We start from the raw sequence: 12,754 nt of genomic DNA on the forward strand, positions 1-12,754 counted from the left end.
AGAGTTTGTCATTAAATTTGTAATATTTACAGGAAAGACCAGTTCTGTTAGCAAGCTTTGAAAATATTAAAAGCCACAAAATGTCCTACCTTTAAATTATTCATGGACTATATATTTTGTATTTCTTTGTATAAAGAATTTCTTTGTCTTGGTCTAGCTAAATACAGTTTATTTGTAATACTTTTTAAAGAATTAGCACCAAAAAAAATTTTTTAAGAAATTAACTTGATATGTTTTTTCACTATTTTTCACCTAATAAAATAAATCATAATATATTTGATATTCTACTATTGCTAAGTATTAGAATACTGTTCTATTTAAAATTTCTTAGATTAGCCTAGAATTTTTTAACTTCAAAACTTTTATTCCCTATTTTGTGTTTTTATTATGGTTTATTTTATTATATTGGGTGAAAAATAGTAAAAGAAAGAATCAAAATAACTTTTTCAATAGGAACTCGTTCTTTAAAAATTACTAAAAATAAACTGTATTTAGTTAAACCGGGACAAAGAAACTCTTTATACAAAGAAATGTAAAATATATAGTCCACGAATAATTTTAAATGTAGGACATTTTGTGGTGTTCTGACTTTTAATATTTTCAAAGCTCCCTAAGAGAACTGGTCTTTCTGGTAAATATTACAAATTTAATGACAACCTCTTGATCCTTTTAATAGAGGAAGGCTTATATCTATGTAGCTTTATTGCTTATAAATCAGGAACACTGTGTTATTTTCTGCCAGATATTTTGGTAGTGGAATATTTCCTAAAACATTACTCACAGGCTGTCTTCATCAGAGTTGCCAGGGATACTTATTTTAAATTGTGAATTCTTGGGACCCAACCCCAGATCAACTAAATTAGAATCTCTGAAGATGAGGTCTGGAATATGTGCACGTGATACTACACACAAAAAGTGTGCTCTCTTAGAGTCTTAGGGAGGGAAATTATTTTTTTCTGAGTATTTACTAATAATCCAAACCCTGTACCAGGTAATTAAGGTAACTTATTTCATCAGATGTTTTTGAGAATGCTATTTATCCAACACACTTCACCTCCTATGGAGAACATTTTTATTAGGAAAATGATATCAGAATTCCAAAATGTGACAGTATACTTGGTTAAGAGGGACTCTTCTCTTAAAATATAAAGAATGTCCCCAACCTACCCAGTACAGTGGAGAAGATCCTTTCATACAAGGTCTTCCTGTATTGGACTCAAATCTAGGTTGCAATAATGGATCATTGACAACAACTATAACAACTTTAAATACTAACAAGTGATAAAACATCTGTAATTTGTTAAGTTAAAGGAAATAGATAATTCAAGTAGTTTTAAGCCTTAAAGATATATGAGTATATGAAGGGCGAGGTGATCATTTTAAAAATTTATTCCATAAATAAAGTCATATAAGACACCATTCCCTTCCCTTAAGGAGTTTATTGTCTCATAAGGATTTTTACCCTGTCTGGGTATCACAGTCACCTGTGGAGTCATGTTATCAGATCCCCATTTTCTGGAGACTCTGATTCAGAGGTTGAGGTACATTCTAAAGATTTGCTTTCCAATAGGAAGCCAGGATTGAGAAACACTACTATATGTAATAAAGTAAAGGAATGATACTGACTTTTAAAAGATTTCCATCCCCAATGGGTCAAAATAAAAATAAATTTGTGTTAAAGAAGGATAAACCTTCAACTATTTAAGGATTTTTTATATCCAAAATGGACTTTTTCCCCAAATTTTGCAGGTTGGTTGGACTTTTTTAGAGATGGATCCAAGAGATATAATATCCATACTGCAGAACTCTCATCTAGTATATTTGTCCCATACTAATCCCATGACCTCAACTGCATAGTCTTAACATGTTTTGTTGTTTTCTTCAAAAATAGCCAGTATTGCAAAAATCTGTGGTACTATGGGATCTGCTCTATGCCAGGCACTAGAATTGAACATATATTAGTATGTGTTAGGTACACCATCTAAGAGTTTACAGTTTATCACGGGCAAGTTATTTAAGTAGTGTTATGAAAGAAGAGTATCATCTTTCCTTCACATCCAAAAGTATCAACTTTTCCAGGTTGAAACAAATCTTACCTGTCCCATGACAATATTCTGTGGAGGTAATTTGGGAAAATACTTAGGGACCCAGCTTCTTTCATAGACAAAGTAACAGTAAAACTCATGGTTTATTTTGCTTTGTTTGAGGAGAGAGGGATAATTTTTATTTACAGGCCTAATATATCTTTTCTTTTTCTAAGAGACAGACTTCTGTTTTGTTTCCCAATTCAGGGCTTGGTAGTTTTTTGAGAAAGTAATACCTCAAACTGTTCCTAGTTCTGGTTTGAATTTTAAGCCAACCGGCGGAAAATGAACTGTGATTTTAGATTCATGCCTCTTCAGCCTGGTGTGATAAAATGGCTTCTGATCTTTTCTTCAAGCCTCCTCCCCCTTTTTCAACTTTTTTCTAGAGTTTTAAAAATATGCTGCTGCTGCCGTTTCTAATGATAATTATAGTACAATAATTAACATTTTTTAGCATTATAAAAATCTTTCAAATGTATTGTGATATTTAAAATTCACTGCATTTCTGCAAGGTGAGTATTCTCGCTAAGCCCCAGTTTCAGCAGACAGAATTGAATTTTGGAAAGGTCATGTGTTTTGTCCAAGATCACTGAGTCAAGAAACAGCAGAGCTAGGACTTAACCACAGTGCTTAACTTGACACATTTCCTCTATCTTAAACACAAACCTATTATGTAATCCAATTGCACTTTCACAGTGCGTCCCAAAGTTGTTCTTTTGTCCATTTAAAAAATATTTTTGGTCATTCTTAAATTACTTTCCCATTTATCTGATAGAAACTTTACTGCTACATAAATGACCTCCCTGAATTCCATATTTTAAACATGTTGCCTCATTCAAATAAATTGTACAAACAAATGCAGCCATATTTTCTTTCTCCTTTCTTCCCATGACCCTTTTTTTAATTCTCACAATGGCTGGAACAATAGTCAGAAATTTGAAAACTTTCTTATTTACTATCAGTATTTCTATCAGGGACTCAAAAATGAGCCTTTTAAGTGATACATATAATCACATTCTGTACCTTAAAATCAAAGACAAATATTCCACTTCCAGGTGCCAACAGGGAAGACAACTGAATATATGTGTTATGTCATTTCTGACATTTTAAGTCTTTACAAAATGCCACTCCTTTTTAATGAGAAGTACTCTTTCAACTACTTTTGATATATTTAGTTTGTTACTTTTTAGTTTACTTATTTGGGTCTTAGCCGATTGAATGACATTAGAACAATTTTCTTGGTAATGAAAGGAACACTTGGTGTAAATCTGTTGCCTTTCATACTTCTAACATATTAGGCACTCAATAATGTTGGTTACATTAATTGATTTTGAGACAGTAATCCAAGATGGTGTTTGTTTAGAAAGTTATTAACGAACCTACTGCTTGGCTAGCAAATGTATTTGATTTGAATTTTACTCTTGTCATTTCTCACAGTGAATATTCTAGTGAGTTTTTATGACAATATATATGTGTAAGGATCATTTTTTTTTTTTAATCCAATGAAGATAGATCAAGGTCTTTTTTTAGAGATATATCTTGCCAAACCCAGTCCGCTTTGGAAGAATGTTGTCAATTCTTCTCTGATGTAAAACTTTTTTTTTCTTTCCTTTTTTTTTTTTTTTTTAGGTACCACCGTAGCACTCATTATTCTTGCTTTGGGATTTCTGCTATCAGCCCAGGTTTCTCCACCCATCACTTTTAATCCAATAGCTCCTTTAGATCAGAACACTTCTTGCACAAGATACAGGTGAGATTTTATAATGGTCCCCTTCCTTAACCTAACTCTGGTAACTTTTTTGTTTTGCTTATAACTTTCCTAAAATAGGAAAGGTGAGTAGGAGCTTGCTAGGTATCCAGACTTAATGGTAGAAAGGAAAAAAATGGGAAAGGTGTTAAGGAGGGACCACCAGGAAGAGAAAGAGAATATACAAAGAACAGCATGTGCAAATGCATGCTTAAGGAAAAGTGAGTTATTAGACACAATTTTGGTGATGTTTCTCTGGAAGTTGAAAGTATGTATATTGATACAGAATCTAAGCAGGAATACTGTGAAACTATTTTATATCGTATATGACTCGGTGACATCTACATTCTAGATGAAATAAAGATCTTTCATCAGTAATTAAACTTTTCCATGATGTACATGTCTGATACAGTTGTTTATCATATGGATATTCTAGCAATTAATCTTCACTGTGTTCCACAGGCCCTCATTCACTTAAGCAGAAAATAATGTTTCCTCTCACTACTAGGTTTCTTGCAGAGCAATAGAAAGTGGAAAGAGTTTGTAGAAGAGAGTGTTTTAATGGTCAGCTGCAGGTTTAACAGCTCATTAAGTTTAACAGTTTACACCCTATGTGATAGACTGATAGATGGAGAAATGGATGGATGCATACATGGGCTGACAGATGGACTGAAGAATGAGCAAGTGAATTAATTAAAGATTGAATGATTGAACAGATCAATTAATAAATTTGTCAGGAGAGTTTCAAAGTTTTTTACTTCATTTTAGTGGCTGGAAAGGGTAGCGACCCCTTTAAAATATATGGCTAGAATAGCTTTAAAAACAAAAAATGACATTCCTTCAGCTACAGCTAACCAGACATAAGTCTCAAATTAATGGGTAAATGATTTATTAAGTCAGATACTCCTAGGTGAAATTAAAACATTACATTGATATACTTAATTCCACTTGGAATCACTAGGAGCTTCTCACTGAACAGAATTTATGGTGCCTTCTCATTACAACAATGAGGAAGACATATATTATTATGTCTTTCTGGTTGCTAATTGTGATATCCACTTGCCTTTGGAAATGAATAGTTTATATGTTTATCGCTTTACTGTTTTTTTTTAACAGTCTTTATGTTCTAAAGGAGATTGAAAGGTGTCTTAAAAGAAGTTACCCTTAGCATAGACAATTTCTGGATGTAGTGATCTTTACTTTCTTTGGACATATCACCTCAACTGCTAGAAAGATGACAGACCATTGCTAGAATTCTGCATGCTCTAAGTTTGTTTTTCTTGACAGATATTTTAAGTTAAGTGTTTTTTAACACAGTTACCTCTAACAAATTATTAAAAAATTACTATTGTTTGAGCAGCTTAGAATACCCTCTAGATCTGATGTCTGATTTAGATGCAGCAATTTAGATTCAGAATAAGATTGATTGATACACTGTCAGGTCAACTAAAGGCAGAAAGTCAGCCAGAGAATATGATCTTTTCATATTTAATTTTTATGAAGTTCTGACATAGGAAAGGAATAACTAACTTTTTAATGATTTACATAATGAAATAGTTTTCCTGACATCGACTTTTAAAATTTAAATAAAAATATTTATTGCCATAGTATAGTTCATTGCACAGCAATTTATGATCATCAATCTATTAATCCTCCTGATCCATCTAAGTTATTATCATCTACCTACCAATATAGGTAAGTGACAATAAGATACTATCACCTACCAATATAATATAAAGTTGTAGTGGAGTGAGAGAAGTGGTACAACCTAATTTTATTCTTATCACAAAAATGGGCAGCAATTTTTGAAAACAGAACCAAATTTTAGATGTCCTCTGGGAGTCACTGAGTATGCAAAACACTTATGTCTTGTGTGCTTTCTTTCAGAGTAACATATTAGGCTTTGTGAGAATTTGATAACATGTATTTATAGTCTGAGTGATTTTATAAAATATATCTACAGTCCCCTTACTGATTTTGTTGTTGTTAAAACTGTCTATACACATTTCCCATTTCTTTACAATAAACATGAAACATACAATATACAACATATATGAAAGTTGTTAAGGGAGTAAATCCTGAGTTCTCATCACAAGAAAAAGATTTATTTTATTTCTTTAATTTTGTATCTATATGAGATGATGGATGTTCACTAAACTTACTGTGATACTCATTTCATGAAGCATATAAGTCAAATCATTATACTGTAAACCTTAAACTATAAAATGCTTTATGTCAGTTATATCTCAGTAAGACTGGAAGAAAAATAAAAATTAAAAAGGAGATAAACATGAAACAGTCATGTTTCCCTGACCTTAGGATGAGTAATGTTCATGCTGTAAGTATAGGTGGTATGTTTTCCTCTTGGAATGATCCTATAGGAAAATTGAATAAAGAAAACGGATTTAAAGGGAGAGATGGTTTAGTATCTATCTTTTTTTTTTTAATTTTATTTATTTTAATTTTTGGCTACATTGGGTCTTCGTTGCAGCACGCGGGCTTTCTCTAGTTGTGTTGATGGGTTTCTCATTGCAGTGGCTTCTCTTGTGGAGCACGGGCTCTAGGCGTGCAGGCTTCAGTAGTTGTGGTGCATGGGCTCAGTAGCTGTGGCTTGCAGGCCCTAGAGCACAGGCTCAGTAGTTGTAGTGCCCAGGCTTAGTTGCTCTGCAGCATGTGGGATCTTCCCGGACCAGGGCTTGAACCTGTGTCCCCTGCATTGGCAGGCGGATTCTAAACCACTGCACCACCAGGGAAGCCCGATCTTTTTTTTTTTGTTTAACATCTTTATTGGAGTATAATTGCTTTTCAATGGTGTGTTAGTTTCTGCTTTATAACAAAGTGAATCAGCTATACATATACATATACCCCATATCTCTTCCCTCTTGCGTCTCCCTCCCTCCCAGCCTCCCTATCCCACCCCTCTAGGTGGTCACAAAGCACCGAGCCCTGTGCTATGTGGCTGCTTCCCACTAGCTATCGGTTTTACATTTGGTAGTGTATATATATCCATGCCACTCTCTCACTTTGTTCCAGCTTACTCTTCCCCCTCCCCGTATCTTAAGAACATTGTATACTATTGGTGGGAGTGTAAATCTTTCTCCATTTTGGAAATTAATATACTTTCACCTAATAAAACTTAAATATATAGGCTCCTCTCTTCAGCACCTCCACTTGTAGAAATCTATATTCTACAGTGACTAGTATGTAATGCATTCTGACTAGAGTAGAGTAGAAGATTTAAGAAAGTGGATGGTTCAGGAACAATGGTTGTTCTTTATTTTAATTCAATAAATATTGATTGTGTGGCATCACCAGGTAGGTTAGAACCAATAATATTGTAGGTTGGGGCTCACTAATGACTTTGGACCCAAGACATTGACTACCCTAAATAATTTCTAATAAGAACTTACCCTTTTTAGAATTTCTAATTTTTTAATTGATGATATTTTGTTCCAAGTCCTGGTTAGATTTTGTGAACCAAATGTATTAAAGAACACCTTTCAGATACACTTTCTTGCAGCTAAAACTGTGTACAGTCACAGGGTGCCAACTAAGGCTAGGAGAAATAACTCTAGTGGGGCTATCATCTGAATCATATATCTGTATAAGAATACACTTGCATACTCCTAATATGGCCTTAAGCTCCATGCTCTCAAATTACTAATAAACATATTTTCTTATGAGAGCTATCCAAGCTTTGAGGATTCAGATGTTTCCTATGTAACACTTCCCTCGAATCTTTGACTTTTTATTATTTGTAAGTATGATCTCATTATATTCAAACCCTTCAAAGTAAACATATATCTTAAAGTATACAGCTGTAGAATTGCAAGGTACTCTTGTCCTAGGGCTTTCATCACATTGCCACTAATTCATTCATTCATGCATACATGCATTTAAAAAATATTTTGGAGCACCTATTCATAGGATTATAGTAAGGATGAATTAATATATGGAAAGCACCTAAAACAGCGCTCAGCACATAATAAGCACTCAATAAATATTATAGACATTGTTATCATCCATAAAACCTATAATAGGAGATGAGATTGTGATGATGGGTAGAAATCTTTCCCATCTTTTGAAGAAGAGGAGTTTTAAGCAGTATTAAGTAGTGTTTTAATTTTAAGCAGTTTTAAGTCGTGACTTGACCAGATTTTCTATTCTAAACTTTCCCTCTGGGACACAGTGAGCACATGTTGATATAGGCAAACTGATTATTAGAATTGTCTATGAGAGAGATTGATAATTGCCTGGACTATGAAGGTGATACTCAAGAGAAGTAGGTAGACATATTCTAGATATATCTAAGAGAGAAAAATCAACAAGAATTAAAAATAAGTAATTGATTAACTATGAGCAACCAGGTAGAGTAGATCATGGAAATGAGTTGGGGTAATTGAAGGAGAAATTGACTAAAGGGACTGTGCCTCTAATTCACTGCTGTTTTTGCTATTAATATTTTTCATTTGAGAGTTTTACCTGAACCATCTGAGGAGGTACTTAAAGCTACCCATCCCTCACTCCCACAGATCTGCGTCACCAGCAGGACAGTGGAGAGTAGGTGATTCCAGTACACCTTTCATTAAGAACCACTGCCATAAGCTTCAGTATTATTTATTTATTTATTTTATTTATTTTTGGCTATGTTGGGTCTTCGTTGCTGTGCACGGGCATTCTCTACTTGCAGCGAGCGTGGGCTACTCTTCATTGCGATGCACGGGCTTCTCATTGCGGTAGCTTCTCGTTGCAGAACACGGGCTCTAGGCGCACGGGCTTCAGTAGTTGTGGCTTGTGGGCTCTAGAGCACAGGCTCAGTAGTCGTGGCGCACGGGCTTAGTTGCTCCATGGCATGTGGGTTCTTCCTGGACCAGGGCTCAAACCCGTGGCCCCTGCATTGGCAGGTGGATTCTTAACCACTGCACCACCAGGGAAGCCCGCTTCAGTATTTTTTAACTGCGTAACTGCCAGCTTCTTTCTTTCCTTTTTTTTTCTTCTTGAACATTATTAAATCAAGAGTACAAAAATAATCAATGTGGCTCTTTTTCTTTAGAGTAATATTTTCATATTTCCCTCTCTAAATGAAGTTTCCAAATATCCAAGATGACAAACCGTTCCTTCATCTATAGACCTCCCTATGGTGGTGACACTAGTTTTGACAAACTGTATATGCCTAACTAATTATAATTAGTCTCTTCAAAGTTCATTTACAATAAAAAATAATTTTGCATTCATACACTTTTCTTCTCGTTTTGCCAACCTTGTGTGATTGAGCGCATGTCATTGGCATTAGCACTATGAGACTGTTAGATTCAATCATAAAACTCTTATCTGACCTTAGAAATGTGCAGAAACCCTATTACCCCCCCCTTTTTTTTTCAGTATTTGGCACCCTGCTGACTGATAATTTGTTTGTTTCTAATAATTCTTAGCAACTTGACAATGAATATAGTGTTATACTGTGAATGAGACTTTTACTTTTGTTGAATTTTGTTTTCTAAAACTTATTGATTTCCTTTAAAAATAACATATTTTAATTTTTTTTGGCCTGATGGTACAGGCTAATAGGACTGAGGTTAATATTAATAAAACTATGGAAGAAAATATGCTATATCTGTTGAATAATATCCACTGACTTAAGATAAAGATAAACGTAATTAAAAGGGAAAATGAGATTTGAAACAAAAAGTCCACATAACCTTATCATGTACCTTTATTTCCAAATAATTGTACATGTCTTTTGCTAGCACTTAAATACCCAGTACCGAATTTGACATCTGGATAGGAGGATGGTGGAAGTTGACCACTTATGGGACATATTCATTGAGTTCCTCATGACCTTTTTATCTTGATGCCTGGGCTTTTGGCCGAGGACCTGCCAAGCCCCCACAGTGGCAAGATCCCCTACTCAAACCTTATTTTCCACAGTCAAGAAGTGCTTTTCAGGAAGCCTTAAAGGCAAAAAAGAAGGCTTTTTATTTTAGGTTTGCAAAGAGTGGGGGAAGAGCATTCCAGGAAGAGGGGACATCATGTGTACAAGCCCTAAGCATGAGCAAGAGAACAGCACAAAGATAGACTGGATGGCAGGCCAGTGACAGACCACACTGGGACCCTCATAAACCATGAGAATTTTAGACAGCATCAGAATATTGAGAAGCCTTTAAAGAATGATAAGATAAGAATGATTTAATCAGATTTGTGTTTCTAAAAGATCACTCTGGCTGCTTAGGAGAATTGATTAGAGCAGGACAAAGGGCAGTGAAGGGAGATCAGATAAAAGAAATCAGTAGCATAGGTAAGAAAATAATGCAGCCTCGGGCTTCCGTGGTGGTGCAGTGGTTGAGAGTCCGCCTGCCAATGCCGGGGACACGGGTTCATGCCCCGGTCCAGGAAGATCCCACATGCCGTGGAGCGGCTGGGCCTGTGAGCCATGGCCGCTGGGCCTGTGCGTCCGGAGCCTGTGCTCCGCAACGGGAGAGGCCACAACAGTGAGAGGCCCGTGTCCCGCAAAAGAAAAAAAAGGAAAATAATGCAGCCTTGACAGTGGCAGTGGAGACTCAAGAGATATTTTGGAGGGGGCTAACAGGGCTGGGTGATGGGATGAATGACATACAAGAACAGATGCTTTACATGTGGTTAGGATAGTACTTATGTAACAGGAGTCTGGGGCCCTGAAATCTCACTGTAGCTCACTTCTTAGAACACAATTTCAAAGATATAAATCAGGAGAGCCTTTCCCTTGCTTTCCAGTTAAGTACAGCAGTCCCATAATAAGAACAGTATTTGCTGTCACTTATACTTTTATTTGAAATATCATTTTTACTCCCTCTTGAACTCAAAAGACTTTTGAGAAAAGCTCTTTTGATCTTATCCATTTAGGTCTGAAGTAACACAAAGACGTAAAGGGGAAAACGTGTATCTCTGAAACTCAAGGACTTTTATTCTCATTCTAGAGCTCTGATCATTACAATGAGTAAATAAAATCAACCTGGAATTTTGTTCACATTTCAAGTCAATCCACTCTAGAATATATCCCTATTTTGTCCTATATTTTAAAAAGAAATACATTATCCAGTCCTGTGACAGTGGTCTTGACAGTGAAATAGATGATTCTATCATTTTTGGAAGATAAACTTTGAAAATTTATTTTAAACTGTGTAGGGGTTCTTAATTTTTAGTGATTGATACTCAAAGCTCAGCGTATCTTGAGCATGCCATATTATTAAGTAGCTGATAATACAAATCAGTCCTTTATTCCCCTGCTTTTCACTTGATACATCTAGAGTAACTGGCATTTTTCTCCATGTGCATCTAAATTGCATAGTTACCAGTTTTCTTGGAAACCTGTTACTCCTTGGCAATTAACATTGATCATTATGTGAATTCTATGGTAATTTCATCATAGAACAAAATTTTTTGAAATGATGTTGTACATTACAACCAACTTGCCGGTAGATAATAAAGTTTCCACCCTTCACAGAGGTTAAAAATGTACTGCTCATTTTGATAATTATCAGTGAATCATGAAGTCATTGCCAGTAGCCCGGATGAGAGTCAGAATTTAATTTTTTAAGCTTCTTATTCCCTTTTCTTTTGTTTGATTTTGATTTTTATATGATAAATGCATGCTGATTAGTCTTATCAAATCAGCAATAAAAATTATTTCATTGAGAGAACTTATTAGCATTTTCTAGTTCATTCATTTTGAAAGCAAAGGAAATCCTTATTTTATTTAAATTGATTAGTAGTTATATGAATGTTTAACTTTGTGGGACCTAAATATTTAGTTTTTCCTGATTTTTAATTTTTATCATTGTGAAATTGATTTGTGACTATGTCAGATAGCTTCACAGAATTTTAGTATAAAATAATAAACGTTTGAAATTTAAGATAGTAATTTATCCCTCAAAACAATAAATCCCTCAAATCTTGGCCCGTGTAATCAAATTCAGCAAGAAAGTATATTATCCTTACTCATATATGCTATACAATTGTGCGTTGTATTATAGAAAAACCACAAGTAAATGAACGTATAAATTCTTGGCAGTTAACACGTACTAATGTTTACACAGTTATAACTTTGTTAACTGTATTTTCATCTTTCATATTATATAAGTGTATAATGTATGTGTGTGATGGCTTGCTATAAATTATAAAAATAAACTTCAGAAATCTAAACAGGCTAAATTTAATATTACTGCTTTTCATCTTGCAAATGTGTGTACCAAAGTGGTCTTACATTCTTATGCAAACTGAGAGTGATATTTTCAGTTCAACTGCAGAAGAATTACAAGAGGGGTTAGAGTGTTGTACTTTTTTAATATCTATTCTACTAATGTCTATAGGTCACCTTATTTTACTTAATCCCTAGATTGTTGAAAAATATATCACTGCAGTAGAGGAGCTCAGTATTTTAAAGAGCCATTCATCTAATTGTGTTTTAAAGTAATAACTCCTTATTATAGAAGGCTTCCCAAAGCTGGGCAGTGAGGAACTGGTTGGAGTTAGATGGAATAAGCAGAGGAAGACAGCATCCCGGACAGAGGAAATAGCGTGTGTACAGAAACAGAAGAAAGCTTAATATTTTCTAGAAACTATAAGTACAGAGTATTCTCTAGTTTCAGATACTCGATTTCACAAAATTCATATTTTCCATTTCATTGAACTATGTGCCTTATATGCCTAATTTTTTGGAGATGTTCTGTGGAACAGTAATTTTAATTTCTGGTATGGGAGCACTGCCAGTAAGAGAAAAGGCTCAGCCATGGAAGGGGGTCCTGAAGGTTCTTAAAAGTGCTTATGCTGAGCTTAGCAGACCTGCATCAGCCCAACTCAGAGGATCTACAACTGTCTCCTGTCCCTTTCCCTTTCTTTTCCAAGCAGAGGGGCTCACTTGCCAGTCAGGGTCAGCATCACCAGTGAG

The 12,754-nt window shown here is 34.9% G+C and overlaps 1 protein-coding gene across 1 annotated transcript in view; it reads left to right on the forward strand.

Moving 5' to 3' along the window:
* Positions 1 to 12,754, forward strand: part of SLC2A13 (solute carrier family 2 member 13) — a 441,864-nt gene that overhangs the window by 323,997 nt on the left and 105,113 nt on the right. Inside the window, exon 6 of the mRNA XM_007471477.1 lies at positions 3,714 to 3,834. Within this exon, the coding sequence (XP_007471539.1) occupies positions 3,714 to 3,834 (121 nt within the window). The remainder of the gene's footprint in view (positions 1 to 3,713; positions 3,835 to 12,754) is intronic.

Source organism: Lipotes vexillifer, unplaced genomic scaffold, assembly GCF_000442215.2.
Source record: "Lipotes vexillifer unplaced genomic scaffold, Lipotes_vexillifer_v1.1 scaffold817, whole genome shotgun sequence".
Taxonomy (NCBI): Eukaryota; Metazoa; Chordata; class Mammalia; order Artiodactyla; family Lipotidae; genus Lipotes; species Lipotes vexillifer.